Source organism: Mustela lutreola, chromosome 12 (genome assembly GCF_030435805.1).
Source record: "Mustela lutreola isolate mMusLut2 chromosome 12, mMusLut2.pri, whole genome shotgun sequence".
In the NCBI taxonomy this organism is placed as follows: Eukaryota; Metazoa; Chordata; class Mammalia; order Carnivora; family Mustelidae; genus Mustela; species Mustela lutreola.
The window spans coordinates 97154559-97170946 of NC_081301.1; the positions used below are offsets into that span (position 1 = coordinate 97154559).

At 39.0% G+C, this 16388-nt stretch overlaps 1 protein-coding gene across 10 annotated transcripts in view; it reads left to right on the forward strand.

Moving 5' to 3' along the window:
* Nucleotides 1-16388, forward strand: part of ZNF169 (zinc finger protein 169) — a 63331-nt gene that overhangs the window by 33353 nt on the left and 13590 nt on the right. For 7 of the 10 annotated variants that reach the window (XM_059141186.1, XM_059141179.1, XM_059141178.1 and 4 more), the window contains 2 exons: nucleotides 4442-4568; nucleotides 4991-5086. In XM_059141186.1, coding sequence (XP_058997169.1) covers nucleotides 4448-4568; nucleotides 4991-5086 — 217 coding nt within the window. In that variant the 5' untranslated portion in view covers nucleotides 4442-4447. Of the gene's footprint in view, nucleotides 1-238; nucleotides 350-4441; nucleotides 4569-4990; nucleotides 5087-16388 lie in introns of those variants that run through there. The other 3 variants (XM_059141176.1, XM_059141177.1, XM_059141184.1) reach the window with 2 other exon arrangements.

Sequence of the window (16388 nt, forward strand, 5' to 3'; positions counted from 1 at the left end):
TGCTGAAAGAGCCTGTGACCAGTCCCTACTAAAAAAGTTGGGCAGTGAGCCTCTAATGAGCTTCCTTATTAGACAGTGTTTAACACATGTTGTCACAGGTCCTTGGTGGTGGAGTTAAGTGGGTCATGTATTACTCCACTGGGAGAGTATTCTTGGATGCTTGTTCCTGATTTCCTTTAGACGTTGGCTTTTGTACCATTTCTCTCTGGTGATTTTGCTTTGTATCCCTTTGTTTGTAGCCATGTGTACAACCATATGATGATTCTTGCAAGTCCTAGTGAACATCAAACCTGGGGGTGGCCTTGGGGACCCCTGACACCATCAGGAAGAAAGCACAGGAAAAATATAGGTAAATATAGGAGGCACTCCTCTTGCACATGAATTTTCTAAACTAATTTTGATGGTTGATGCAAAAATTATTACACAGTCTGATGTGATTCTAAAGATAGAGAGGAAATATTTAAGATTACCAGAAGGGCAAGAGGATGTAATGGGAAGTAAAAGTTTCTGTACTTCCTTAAACTGGAAAATGAAGATACCAGTAGACTGATTAGTTATATGTATATAATGTAGCTCCTAGAATAGCTACTAGAAATGTTATATAAAAAATACACAGCACTGGAGAAATCAAAATAGAATTCTTAAAAAAAAAAAAAAAAGTCCGAGTAACCCAAAAGAAGTCAGTAAAAAGAAAAGCAAAAAGAATAAAATGATCTAAATACACCAGCCAAAAGAGGGACTGGCATAGTAGAGTAAGAAATAGCAGCAATGACAACAACAAACCCTATATTTTGTCTAAATGAAACTTCAAACATTGTAACATAAGCAAGTTAAAAGGATAAAAAAAATCATGCAAACATTAACCAAAGGAAAGCTGGAGTGGGTATATATTAAATCAAGTAAGGCAGACTTCAGAGCAAGGAAAGTTACCAGATACAGGGTGATAAATGGTCAATTCCAGGAAGACCGTGATCCTTAATATGTCTGCATCACATAACAGTTCACCGTATTTGAAGAGAAAACTGAAAGAAGAAATAGACAAATCAACGATTGGGAGACTTTAACACCCTTCTCTCAATGATGGAAATAGTGGACCCCAAATCAGTGAAGAGTTTTTGTCAATAACATCAACCAAGAGAATGTGATCTTTACAGAACACATCACCCAACAATAGTAGAATACATATTCTTTTCAGATGCCCACAAAAACATACTAAGGTAGACATATCCTGAGCCATAAAACAATACATAAAACACAAGTATTTGTTTATCTTAACAAAAGTAGAGAACTGATTACAGACAAAGTGTGTTTTCTGACAACAGAATCAAACTTGAAATCAGTAAGAGAAAGATGACAGAAAAGCCTCTAAGCACTTACAGAATAAACTACACATTTCTAAGTTATCCATGCATCAAAAATGAAATTTCAAGAGAAATAAAAATATACATGGAAGAGAATGGAGAAGAAAATACAATATATCAAAGTATCTGGAATACAGCACTGAATATGTATATTAGAAAAGAGTAAGAGTCTCAAGTCAATAAGCTTCTACCTCAGGAACCTAGAAAAATAAGAGCAAAGTACACTCAGGAAAACAAATAGAAGGAAATAATAATGTTAAAGGCAGAAATCAGCTGCTCTTCTGAAAACAGTAACATTGAAACAACTTCTAGCAAGACTAAGAAGGAAAAAAAAAAAAAAAGAGTAGACACAAATCACCATATCAAGAATGATACAAAGGGGCGCCTGGGTGGCTCAGTCAGTTAAGCATCTGCCTTTGGCTCAGGTCATGATCTCTGAGTCCCAGGATCTAGTCCCACATTGGGCTACTGGCTCAGCAGGGAGTCTCCCCTAGCCCTCCAAATCTCATGTGCACACGCGTTCTCTCTCTCCCTCTCTCTAATAGATAAAATCTTTTAAAAAAAAGAAAAGAAAGAAACAAAGTTTATCTCTACATACTCTGAAGCCACGAAAAGAATATCGACCCATATACTTCACAACTTAGCTGAAACGAACTGCTTCCATGAAAAACAAACTACCAAAACCCACCCAATATGGAGTAATTTGAACAGCTTTGTAACTATTAAGGAAGTCTAATTTGCAATCTAAAAATTCCTACAGAAGAACTCTACGGGCCCAGATGTTTTTACTGCCAGATCTTTAAAGAACATTTAACACAAGTGCTATATGACTTCTTCCAGAAAATAGAAGCGGAAACACTTAACAGTTCACTCTACGGAGCACATATTACATTGATACCAAAATAATTACATGCTATTACCAAGTACAGTTTACTTTAGGAATGTAAGACTAGTTTCATATTTGAAACTTAGTGTAATCCACCATATTAATAAACTAAAAAGAAAAACCACATGATTGTATCAGTTGATGCAGTAAAGGCATTTATTTGACAGAATTCAACAATAACCATAGTGGGAAAAAAATTCTTGTAACAAAAGGAATGCAGGGGAACTCCTCTACTTGAGTAGGGAAATCTACCAAAAAATCTATATCTAACTTTTTTTCTTTCCTCAGTGAGGCTTTTCTTGGCCATTTACCTAACCTTTTTTTTTTTTTTTTTAATTTGCTGAGGTATACATAATATAAAATTTACTGTTTTAACCAATTTTAAATGTACAGTTCAGTGGTATTAAGTATATTCACACTGTTGTAAAACCATTCCCATTCTCCAGGTCCAGTACTGCTTCATCTTCCCAAACTGAAATTCAGTTCATTAAAAACGGACTCATTCCTCGTTCCTCCCAGCTCTTGGTAGCCTCTTTTTCACTTTGTCGCTAAGTACCTGTGTACCTGCTGTAAGTGAAATCAAACACTTTTTGTCCTGTGACTGGCATATTTCATGTAGCATAATGTTTTCAAGGCTAATCCTTGATGTTGAATGTATCAGAATCTCCTTGCTTTTTAAGGCTGAATATATGCCATTGTATGCATATACCACATTTTATTTATCTGTTAATGGACATTTGAGCTATTGTGAATAATGCCATTAGAGACTTTGGTGTGTAAATATAGAGTGGTAGATAGCTAAGAGTGGAATTGCTGGATCGTAGGGTCCATTGTACATTTACTGTATGAGGAACTGCTGGACTTTTCCACAGAAACCACACCATTTTATTACATTTCCTACAAGAAATGCACAAAGGTTCCATTGTCTCCCCACACTCTGCCAGAACTTATTCTTTCCCTTTTCTTTGGTAATAGCTATCCCAGTGAGTATGGCATGGTATCTCATTGTGGAACAGTATTCTTTTTTTTTTTTTTTTTAAAGATTTTATTTATTTATTTGACAGAGAGAAATCACAAGTAGATGGAGAGGCAGGCAGAGAGAGAGAGAGAGAGGGAAGCAGGCTCTCCGCTGAGCAGAGAGCCCGATGCGGGACTCGATCCCAGGACTCTGAGATCATGACCTGAGCCGAAGGCAGCGGCTTAACCCACTGAGCCACCCAGGCGCCCCGTGGAACAGTATTCTTAATGCTGTGAGACATAACACTTTCCTCCTTATGTCAAGAATAAGGCAAAGATGTCTGCTTTTACCACTCTTTATTATGCTGTTAGTACTGTAATAAAGCAAGAAGAGGAAAGAAAACGCATATAGATTTATATAAGGGAAGAAATAAATCTGGCCCTATATGCAGATGCCATGCTTGTCTATGTAGAAAATCTCAAGGAATGTAGGAGGAAAAAAAAATCATAGAACTAAGTGAGTTCAGTCATGCTGCAGGATTTAAGGTAAACAGTAAACTGTACTTCTATATCCTATCAATGAAAGTGTCACTGAAATTAAAAATATAACAGCATTAGAAGTTTTTAGGTATCAATTTAACAAAACATACATGAATTTGTATGCTGAAAACCACAAAATGCTGATGAAAGAAATTAAAGAACATCTCAGTAAATGGAGAGACATACCATATTCATGGATTTGAAGAATCAATGTGGTAAAGATGTTAGGTCTCCTCAAATTAATATAAAGGCTCATGAAAATCTTGTCAAAATTCCAACAAGGTTTTTGTTTTGTTTTGTAGATACAGATCAAGATTCTAACATTTATATGGAAAGGATATGTCTTAGAATAGCTAAAATAACCTTTAAAATGAAGAATAAGGTGGGAGGCATGAGGCTAGCTGATTTCAAGACTTAAACTATAGCCAATCAAAGCTGTGTTTTTGACAGCATCATAGACATAAGATCAAAAGAAGAAAGGAGAGGACCCCTAACTAGACCTATGAGCAATGTGAGAAGAAGGTTAATAATAGTCTTGAACACATGGCACTAAGAGTTTGGGTTAAAAGCGGGATCTGTGAAACTCACCGGGGTGCCCCACACCAGCATTCTTTCTGATTTGGCCCTGGTTAGTGGCTTAGGTTGACTAGTGCATGTGGCTGGCTTCTGGGTGAGCAGGAATGTGTTTGTGTTACAGGCATTAATGGCCTTCAGGGATGTGGCTGTGGCCTTCACCCAGAAGGAGTGGAAGTTACTGAGTCCTGCTCAGAGGACCCTGTACCGGGATGTAATGCTGGAGAACTACAGTCACTTGGTATCACTGGGTAAGGACAGCTTGTCTCAGGTCTCAGACTGCCTGTGGACATCTTAAGATTTTATGTACCAGCTGCCATGCTTTTGACTCAGAAAGGAAAATAGTATTTTCCCTGTACCCCCAGAGAATGTCTGGGGGTATATGGTCTAACACTGAATTGCCAGGCCTCTTCCAAGGCTGGGCCCCTCCTCCACAGTGATTTTCCTTCAGATCTGGGAATCCCAGTATTCACTTAACCACAGTGTACTGCTTTTAGATCCAGAATTCCCCCTCCCTTTACTCCTCCTTTCTCAGTGCTCAGAGAGCCTTTGCACACCTCCCCGTGCTTCCCTGGCTCCTTTTGGGTCATTGCATTTGCTTGTTGACTGAGTTCTGCCATAGCCTCTTAAGCCTCTAACCTAGGGTCACCTTGGTTTCTTTCCCTGTGAGTAGGAATTGCCTTTTCCAAACCCAGACTCATCACACAGCTGGAACAAGGGGAGGAGCCCTGGAGAGAGGAGAGCGAATGTCTTCTGGACCTTCGTCCAGGTGAGTGGGAAGCAGGGGGCAGACGAGGAGACCGGGCAGTGAGGCTCTCAGCAGATCCGGAAGGAGGAGGGCACCTGGATTTCTGGGGAGCGCTCTTCTTCGGGCCCCGTGCCCTGCCGGCCTGCTCACCCGGAGGGGGCTGCCCTGGCATCCTCTTTCCCCCCAGGCAGTCTCATTCCCTCATGTGGCATCTCTTTCCCAGCACCTTTTCTAGTTCGCTGATCTCCGCGTTCTTGGCTTTTGTTGGTGGACTCTGCATAGCGTTTGGCCTCTGACACGGACTCTTCTGCCCCTGGGAGACACTGCTGTTTCTGTTCTTAACCTGGTAACTTCTTAGTGCATCAGTTCCACTCCATAAATCCCCGTAACCTTGTTTCTTTTATGATGGATTATTTAAGATCACACCAGGGTGTATAGAATTGTATGATGAGTGCCTGTGTGCCTTCCCTGTGGTCTCAGAGACAGACGTTACAGACCAGAAAACAGTCCCTGCACCTTCCCTGGTTTGTCTTGCTCTCCACCCGCCCTGAGAATCCATTTTCCACATGAGCATTCTCATGTGCCTTGACCCTTTTTACCCCATCTGATGGGTCCTTCAGCCATATAGTGTTTGCATGTTCATAAATGTCTCTACACATAGTATTGCAATGTACACATCCTTCTGGAACATGCCTTTTTACTGTCTTTATGTGAGAATCATGTTAAAATGTGATTTAGTTTATACTTATAAAAACTGTTACATTGATTCCATTATAATGAATATTTCTATTTTAATGCTGTTGAATTAGGAGTTCCCTTCTTTTGAACATGTATTTCCAATATTTGGCTATTAAATAATGCTATATATTCTTGTTATTTCCGTGGAAACAAGGGGAAGAGTTTCTCCAGGTGTGTATCTAGGAGCATAGCAGCTGGTTCTTAGGCATGGGTAGCCTGGAGGTTCTTGTTACACATCCTCACCAGGACTAGGTATTGTCAGACCTCATGTTCCAGTCATCTCTTCCTTTTGCAGGGAAACCTTAGAGGGGCTTTGCTTTTTCAGGGAGCAGGAGTATCTTTTCCTATGTTGTTGGAGCAGGAGTACCTTTTCCTATGTTTGGTGATTTGTCTGCTCAGAGAGTTTTCCTGCTTTTCATTTGGGCTGTTTCTGTTATGCTTATATGAATCCCATATAAATTCAGGGAACATTCAGGTCTTTAATGCAGTGGGAATTAATTTTATGTGAATGTCTGGAGGTAAGAATAATTTTTTTTTTTTTAGCTGATTTAGCTTTTTTATTCTTTTAATAGTCCTGGCATTTTATTTTGCTTCTAAATACAACCATATATCTGGACTTGTATTTCATAGCGAACTCAGTGCTTTTTTTAAGGAGAACTATTATATAAGCTATAATTATGGCATAACAAAAATATGGTATAAGGTGTTACAGTATAATAGTTAAGAGATGATTATGAGGTATATTATCAAAATATATTAGACACATATTTATGTATTTGAGAGAAAAAGCAAGTGAGCATGAGCAGGGGTGAAGGGGGGCAGAGAGAGAAGCAGACTCCCTGCTGAGCAGGGAGCCCAACACAGGGCTTGATCCCAGGACCCCGGGATCATGACCTGAGCCAAAGGTAGTTGCTTAACTGACTGAGCCACCTGGGGGCCCCTAGACCACACATATTTAAAGCATAAAATTTATTGTTTTGACATATGTATGTAACTATGAAAACATTGCCACAATCCAAATGCCAAGCATACCTGTCACCCCAAAGTTTCCTTGTGCCTTATTATAATCCGTGTCTCCTTTCCCTGCCTGTCTTACCCTCCGTTCCTCCTCCTCCCTGTACCCGGCTGACCACTGATCTGCTTTCTATCGTTTTAGATGTGTTTACATTTTCTAGAATTAATATAAATTGAGTAATTCAGAATATATACCAGATTCTTTCACTCAACAGTTATTTTGAAGTTCATCCATAATGTTGTGTGAATTATAGTTCACTTCTTACTGCTGAATAGTGTTCCATTATATAATATCACTATTTATTTATTCATTTATTTATAACATCTTAATTATTTTTCAGTTTTTCTCACAATTTATTTAACCATTCACCTATTGAAAAACATTTGAGTAGTCTCCAGTTTTGATGAATACAAGTAAAATAAGTGTGAACATTCATTCCAAGTCTTTCATTTCTTTCGGATAAATACCTGGGACTGGACAGGCTGGGTCGTAGGATACAGTATCTATTTAGTTTTTTACAGAACTAAAAAACTGTTTTCCAGAGGGGCTCTACCATTCACATTCCCCCTAGCAGGGTATGAGGGGTCCAGATGCTCCACATCTTTGTCAACTTCGTGTTATTATTTTAATTTTGGGCTTTCACAGAGCTGTGTAGTGGCATTTGTGTTTTACTTGACGCTTACCTAGTGACTGATGATGTTGAGAAGCTTCTCGTGCTTATTTGCCATCTGTATATATATCTCTTGTGAAATGTCTTCTCAAATCTTTTGCCCATTTAAAAACTTGGTTTCTTTTGGCACCCCAATAATCAGATATTTAACGAAGCCTTAACTGAGCCACCCAGGAGTCCCTGGACTCTTCTCTAGCACCCCTCCCCCCCCCCCCGCCCATCCTTTCGTGTCTCTATTGATGCCAATACCAAATAATCTTGATTAATGTAGTCTTATAAGTTTGGAACTCAGACAGTATAATTCTCCAACATTTTCTCCCTTTCCATTTTGTCTTAATTATTCTAGATTCTTTGCATTACCATCTGGATTTCAGAATCAGCAATTTTCACCAAAAATCCTGCTGTGATTTTGATTTGTATTGAGTTAAATCTACCTCATTTTACAAATAACTTAATTTACATGTGATTAATATTTTATCACCCTATATGTGAATACAGTATATGTCCCCATTTTTAGTGGGACTTAATTTTTGTGAGCCTTGTTTTATAATTTTTAGTACACAGGTCCTATATATCTCTTGTCAGATTTGTTCCTCTGTAGTTCATATTTTTCGATACTATTAATTAACCTATGTTAAAACTCAGTTTTTAGGGATACCTGGGTGGCTCAGTGGGTTAAGCCTCTGCCTTCGGCTCAGGTATTGATCCCAGGGTCCAGGGATCGAGCCCCACATTGGGCTCTCTGCTCAGCAGGAAGCCTGCTTCCCTCTCTCTCTCTGCCTGCCTCTCTGCCTGCTTGTGAACTCTGTCTCTCAAGTAAATAAATAAAATCTTAAGGAAAAAAAAAAACTTTTTAATTGTTGAAAGTACAGAGAAATACAATTAACCCACAGATAATGATCTTATATCTAGTAAATTTGCAAAACTTACTTTTTAGCCCTCGTAGCTTTTTTGGTAAATCCTATAGCATTTTCTACATAGATGATCATATTATTTGTGAATAAGTTTTACTTCTTTACATTCTTTACATGTAAAGAAGTAAAATGTGCCTCATTGCACAGGCGAGACCATCCAGTGCAATGATGAATTTAAATAGTGAGCCTGGACACCCTTTCCTTGTTCCTGATCTTTTGGGGAATGCTTTCTCCTAAGTGTAAGTTTTATAGCTGCCCTTTATGAGCACAGAAAATTTCTATTCCTGGTTTGCGGAGAGTTTTTATTGGAAATGGATGTTGGATTTTGTGCAATGTTTTTTGGGCACTGTTTGAGGTGATCATATATGTGTTTTTTTAGTCTTTCAATTTTTAAAGTTTTTAATTTTAGTTAACGTACAGTATTACGTTAGTTTCAGGTGTACAATGTAGTGATTCAGCAATTCCCTACAACACCCTGTATTCATCTCAGTAAGTGCAGACATTTTTTCAATGGTTCAAATTTTATTTAAATTCTAGCAAGTTAACATGAGTGTTAATATTGTTTTCATCACTAACATAGAACACCAAGTGCTCATCACAAGTGCCCTCCTCAATCCCCACCACCCATTGAGCCCATTTCCCACCCTCTTCCCCTCTAGCAACCCTCAGCTTGTTCTCTATAATCAAGAGTCTCCTGTGGTTTGCTTCCCTTTTTTTTCCCCTTCCTCTCCTATGGCTGTCTATTTTGATTCTCAAATTCCATATATGGAGTGACATTTTTTTCTTATTAAACCAGCCTTTTGTTTTTAACACAATGCACTGACCTTATTCAGATTTCACCAGTTGTTTGTTTGTTTTTTTAAGATTTTATTTATTTGACAGAGATCACAGTAGGCAGAGAGGCAGGCAGAGAGAGAGAGGGAAGCAGGCTCCTTGCTCAGAAGAGAGCCCGATGCAGGGCTTGATTCCAGGGCCCCAAGGTCACGACCCGAGCTGAAGGCAGAGGCTTAACCCACTGAGCCACACAGGTGCTCAGATTTCACCAGTTTTATCTTCACTTTTGTGTATGTGTGTGGGGGATGTATGTTTCTTTAGTTCTGTGAAATTTTATTGCATGTACTTTCCTGTAACTGTCACTATATTCAGAGGTACAGAATAGCTGCGACACCGGGCTGCCTTGTGCTGCTCTTGTGTAGTCACAGTCAACCCCCCCACCCCCACCATCTCTCTCTTGCAACCACTAATCTGTTTTCCATCTCTGTAATTTTTGTCACTTCAAGAATGTTCGTAAAAGAAGTCTACACTTGGGATTGCCTTTTCAGTGTAGTTCTCTTGAGATCGATCCAAACTAAGCCTGTACCAATACTTCATTACTTTTCCTGCTGAGCAGTATTCCATAGTAGGAATGGACTCCGTTTGTTAAACCATTCAGCGGCTATTAAAGATGAAGGTGCTTTGAACATTTCTATACAGGTTTGTGTGTGAACATGGGTCTGATTTCTGGGATGAATGCTCAAGAGTTCAGTTGCTGAGTCATATGGTAAGTGTTTAGTTTTATTTAAAGAAAAAAAAGAAGTGCAATACTCATGGGCACACCATTTCAGTCCCCACTAGCAGTGTCTTGAGTAATCATTCCTCCCCCTTCCTGCCTGCATCTGGTGTCAGCACTACTCTTTATTTTGCCCATTCTGACAGATTTCTAGCAACATCTCCTTGGTTAGTACCGTGATACGTTTAGTGTCAGCAGTTTCTCTCAGGGAGAGCTGGATAGCTGAGCCTATCTGAGTAAGAGCTCTGGATCAAGGCTTTACTCTTCTTGGAAAAGAGACTGGTATTTTCCCCACGGGTAGGTAAAGAGCATATAAGGCTGTGGTCATAGGTGGCTATGGCTGTCATTTTGTGAAGTCTTTCTGGCATGTCCTTGCATCTCTGTTCATTCTCCTTAGACACCCTTTATTCCTCAAGAGCGGGTGACAGGTGTGACGTGTCTTAAGATCTGATGTGACCACTCATTGAACCTGGCCAAGACAGTCTAACAAGTGAGAGGAATGGGACAGTCTCCTGGGTTGGCTCATGTGGGTGGCTGGCAGGCAGGGACCCAGGGACTCAGGTCTCAGATGTCCACCTAAGCATCTTCAGACACTACATTTTAAGAGGCATTCCCTAGCAGCTCATCTCAGCTAGTCAGGGCCGTGAAAGGTGGTTAACCCCAGGAGCAATGGGCAGATGCGTATCATTGCCTAGAGTACTGTATTTCTTGTATTTAAGTAGGATTTACTTACAGGAAATGTGAAATTTTGCATGAGTTGTACATGTCTACAACCCAAACTTTATCAAAAAACAGATTACTACCATCCCATATAGCTCCCTTCTGGCCGATCCCAGTAAACCCCCACCCTATCCCTCAGAGGTGTCACTGGTCTTGATTTTACCATAAATTAATTTTTCCCACTGTACAGTTTTTCATGAATGGAATCATAATACTCTTTACTGTAGGCTTCTTGCAGTACAGAGTTTCTGAGCTTCATCCACGCTGTTTCATACATCAGTATTCTGTTCCCTTTTAAAGCTCAGTGGCATCCCGTCAGATAAATATACAACTGTTTATCCGTTCCCCTTGGTAGATACCTTAATGGATTCTAGTCCTTAGTTATTGTGAAAAAGCAGTTATTAGTATTCTTATGCTAGGTATTTTGTTTTGGAAACCCATGTTTTCATTTCCTTTGGATAAATACCTAGAGTAAGGTTGGGTATTTTAGTTTCCTAGCATTGCTGTAACATATTACAACAAACTGAGAGACTTCAAAGAAATCTGTTCTCACAGTTCAGAAGCTGTAAGTTCAAAAATCAACCTCTTGGCCGGGTAGATTTATTCTGGAGGTTTTGAGGGAGATCTGTTCCTCACCTGTCTCCAGTTTCTGGTGGTTGCTGGCGATCCTTAGCATTTCTTGGCTTGTTGCTGTGTCACTCCAATCTGTGCCTTTGTGATCACACAGCCTTTTTCCTTCTATGTATCTCTCTCTCTGTGTAAGGATGCATTTGTTGAATTAAGACTCACCCTAACTTGGTATGACTTCATCTTAACTTGATCATATCTGTGAAGACCTGATATCAAAGTAAGTCCACATTCACGTGTTCATATAGACGTGAATTTTGGTGGGATACCATTCAACCTAATACACTGGGTCACATGGCTACAGTATATGCAGTTTTATGAGTATCCATTTCCCAAAGTGGCTGTACCATTTTTCACTTCCATGAACATATGAGAAGAGAATTCCCATTGTCTCGCATCCTCCAGACAGTTTTCGTCGTATCTGTGATGGGTGTGTAGTGCTATCTCATGGGGGCTTTAATTTCTATTTCGCTAATGGTTAAATGTTAAGCACTTTATGCTTTTTGATCATTCAAATATATATCATATACTTTACTTTGTAAAGTATCCATTCAGATCTTCTTCCAGTTGCCAGTTTAATTACATTTTTTTAAATTGTTGAGCTCTGGGAGTTCTTTATTAATTCTGGACACCAGTCCTTTGCCATATGTACATTTTGCAAAAATTTTCTTAGACTGAAGCTTTTCTGTTCTTTCTTTAACAGTTACTTTTGATTGGCAGATGTTTGGAGGAAATCTGATTTTTCTTTTAAATTTTTATTGTCATGAAGATAATCTGAATTTTCTAAATGCTATACAGTTTTAGCTTTTACATTTAAGTTTATGGTCCATCTTGAAGTAACTTTTGTGTATGGTGTGAGGCAGGGATCAAGGTTTTTCTCATTCATATGGATATCATTTGTTGAAAAGACTTACCTTCCCCTCCTTAAACTGTTTTGTTGAAAATCCAATGACTGGATAAGTGTGGGTCTGTTTTACACTTTCAGTTATATTTCTTCCATTAACAGGCCTGTCCTTAACCACACTGTCTATATTACTGTAGGACCATCAGAAGTCTTGAAGTCAGGGGCGCCTGGGTGGCTCAGTGGGTTAAGCCGCTGCCTTCAGCTCAGGACATGATCTCAGGGTCCTGGGATTGAGTCCCACATCTGGCTCTCTGCTCAGCAGAGGGCCTGCTTCCCTTCCTCTCTCTCTGCCTGCCTCTCTGCCTACTTGTGATCTCTGTCAAATAAATAAATAAAATCTTTGGGGAAAAAAAAAAAAGTCTTGAAGTCAGGTAGTATATCTCCTCCCTAAGTCAGGTAGTGTAAGCTTTTCTTTCTTTCTTTCTTATTTATTTATTTATTCATATTTATTTATTTATTTGACAGACAGAGATCACAAGTAGGCAGAGAGGCTGGCAAAGAGAGGGGGGAAGCAGGCTCCCTGTTGAGTAGAGAGCCCAACACGGGGCTTGATGCCAGGACCCCAGGATCCTGGGATCATGACCTGAGTCAAAGGCAGAGGCTTAACCCACTGAGCCACCTAGGTGCCCCAAGTCTTTCTTTTTAAAGATTGTTTTGGGGGCACCTGGGTGGCTCAGTGGGTTAAGCCTCTGACTTCGGCTCATGTCATGATCTCAGAGTCTTGGGATCAAGTCCCACATCGGGCTCCCTGCTCAGCAGAGAGCATGCTTCCCCCCCACCCCGCCCCAGCTTGCCTCTCTGCCTACTTGTGATCTCTGTCTGTCAAATAAATAAATAAAATCTTTTTTTTTTTTTTTTTAAGATTGCTTTGGGTAGTGTAGGTTCTCTGTATTTACACTTAAATTTTAGGATCACCTTCTCAAAAAAAAGGGGGGGGAATGGAAAGAGGGGAAAGGAGGGAGGGAGGAAGGGGGTGAAGGAAAGAAGGAGAAAGAACGAAGCCCTGGAGAGTCTTTACTATTAAATTTTTAGTGTACCTATAGATCCCTTAAATCTTATGAAGTCTTATAACCCACTCTATAGATCTTTCAAAATTCTATTCTAGCAAAATAAAAATGTGTGTACTAACAAAGGGCATTTCTAGCCTGAAGTGCTTATATTAGAAGAGAAGAAACCTCTAGGATCAGTGACTTAAGCTTTTTACTTAAGAAGTCATGGAGATGACTGGAGGCATATTATGAAAGTTGTCCAATTTCCAGGGATTAATTATGATTAACGTTGAAAATCTCCCTTTTACTTGTGGACCAATGTCTCAGAATTCTGAAACTTTTTAAAAAACAGTGAATGCCTGGCATGCATTCTTTCAAGGGCCAATGTCTAAGACCATTCACTTAGCCCACAGCTATATTTTTCATTCCTTGACTGTAGCTGCAGAAGGAAATTTTTCTTTAAGGAACCATTAGGCATTGATTTTTCTCTTTCCTGTGTAAAGTTTTTAGTTCATTTACAATTACTAAAGTATTTACTGGTCTTAAAAGTCAACTAGCCATAAGAGCAGTTGGAGATTTTAACAGTTTAGAAACTGCTTAACTTTCTTTTACATCCATAAAAAATTTGTGATTAACTATATTCTGTTGGTACAATTTTATTTTTTATGCTTATTTTTTAGAGAGGGCGAGAGAGAGAAAAAAAGATAGGGGTGGGAGAGGGGCAGGCCTGATGCAGGGCTTGATCTCAAAACCCTGAAATCATGACCTGAGTTGGCCACTTAACCAACTGAGTCACCCAGGCACCCCTGTAAAATTTTATTTTTCTTTTATTCCACAACTTCTGCATGTTTCAGCGCATGTTAAATTTTAGATTCCCAAAGTGAACACTGTAATTCTAAATAACTTTCAGTTAAAATTTTCCACATTACTAGATAGACACAAAAGTTGTGATGGGGCGCCTGGGTGGCTCACAGGGTTAATTAAGCCTCTGCCCTCAGCTCAGGTCATGATCTCAGGGTCCTGGGATTGAGTCCCATATAGGGCTCTCTGCTCAGCAGGGAGCCTGATTCCCCCCTCTCTCTGCCTGCCTCTCTGCCTACTTGAGATTTCTGTCAAATAAATAAAATCTTAAAAAAAAAAAAAGTTGTGATGAATGAAGCTATGGTTTCCATAGTATGATGCTAACTGTATTTAAATCAGCCACCATATTTAATAGGGAAGACACACAGAAGTGCTTCCTCCACACTGGAAGGCTTGCTTATACCCTCCACAGTGGGGGTACAAGCAATCCAAGGAGAAAGCAGACAGAACACTCTGGTTAGTTACTCCGTCCCTTTCTCATGGGGAAGAAAATCACTAAAGAAATCTGTGGTAAGTCACAAATTTATTTATTTAAATTCCATTTAGTTAGCATAGTGTTATATTAGTTTCAGGTGTACAATCAGGTGATTAAGTAATTTCATATATCACCCTGTGCTCATCACAGGTGCCCTCCTTAATCCCCATCACCAATTTAACACCATCCCCCACTCACCTGCCCTGTGGTCACTGTCAGTTTGTTCTCTGTAGTTAAGAGTCTGTTTCTTGGTTTCTCTTTTTCTCCTTTGCTCATTTGTTTTATCAAATTCCACAAATGAGTGACATCACGTTGGTATTTGTCTTGTTCTGCCATATTTCACTTGGCATTATACTCTAGCTCCATCTGTGTCATTGCAAATGAAGACTATCCCATTGTCTGTATGTATGTGTGTATACACATATAATATCATATATATATACATATAACATCATATATAAAATATGTGTGTGTGTATAGATATATAACATAATGTACACACACACATAATCATCTTCCCTATCCATTCATCTATCAATGAATACCTGGGCTGTTTCCATAATTTTGCTGTTGTCAAGAATGCTGCTATATAAATGTTGAAGTACATGTATCCCTCTGAATCAGTATTTTTTTAATTCTTTGGGTAAATACCTATTGGTGCAATTGCATATGGTATTTCTATATTTCAATTTTGAGGGGCTTCCATGCTGTTTTCCACAGTGGCCGCACCGGTTTGTGTTCCCGCCAAACAGCGCCAGAGGGTTGTTTCCTTTTTCTCTCCATCCCCGCCAATGCCTGTTGCTTCTTGGGTTTTGATTTTAGCCACTCTGACAGGTGTGAGGTGACACCTCATCCTGGTTTTGATTTGCACTTCCCTGATTATCAGTGATGCTGAGCATCTTTGTAGGTCTTTTGGCCATCTGGATTTCTTCTTTGGATTAGTGTCTATTCATGTCTTCTGCCCATTTTTAATTGGATTGTTTTTTTGATTTTGAATTTTGTAAGTTCTTTATATATTTTGGATACCAACCCTTTATTGCATAGGTCACTTGCCAATATATATACCCATTCAGTAGGTTGCCTTTTAGTTTTTTTTATTGTTTCCTTTGCTGTGCAGAAGCTTTTTATTTTGATGTTGTCCCAATAATTTATTTTTTGTGTCCCTTGCTTCAGGAGACATATCTAGAAAAAATGTTGCTACAGCTGATGTCAGAGACGTCACTGCCTGTATGGTCTTTTAGGTTTTTTTATTTAATGGTTTGGGGTTTCACATTTAGGTCTTTAATCCATTCTGGGTTTATTTTTATGAATGGTGTAAGAAGGTCATCTAGTTTCATTCTTTTGCATGTAGCTGACCAGTTTTCCCCCACTGTTTGTTAAGAGAATAGTCTCTTTGTATAGTCTTCCCTGCTTTATCAAAGATTAACTGGCCATATAACTGTGGGTTTATTTCTGGGTTCTGTGTTCAATTTCATTGATCTATGTGTCTGTTTCTGTGCCAGTACCACACCGTTTTGATTACCACAACTTTTGTAATATAATTTATATATATTACATATATATATGTGCATATAATATGTATACATATATATATACGTGTGTGTGTGTGTGTGTATGTATAATAAAACTTCAAGTCTGGAATTGTGATAACTCCAACTTTTTCTTTTGCAAAACTGCTTTGTCAGTTTGGGGTCTCTTATGGTGCCATATAAATTTTAGGATTATTCTAGTTCTGTGAAAAATGCTGTTGGTATTTGATAGGGATTGCCTTAAATGTATAGACATCTTAACAATATTTGTTCTTTTTTTTTTTTAAATAAATTTTATTAAGAAAGTAGTTTGAGGGATTTTTTTCCTTTAT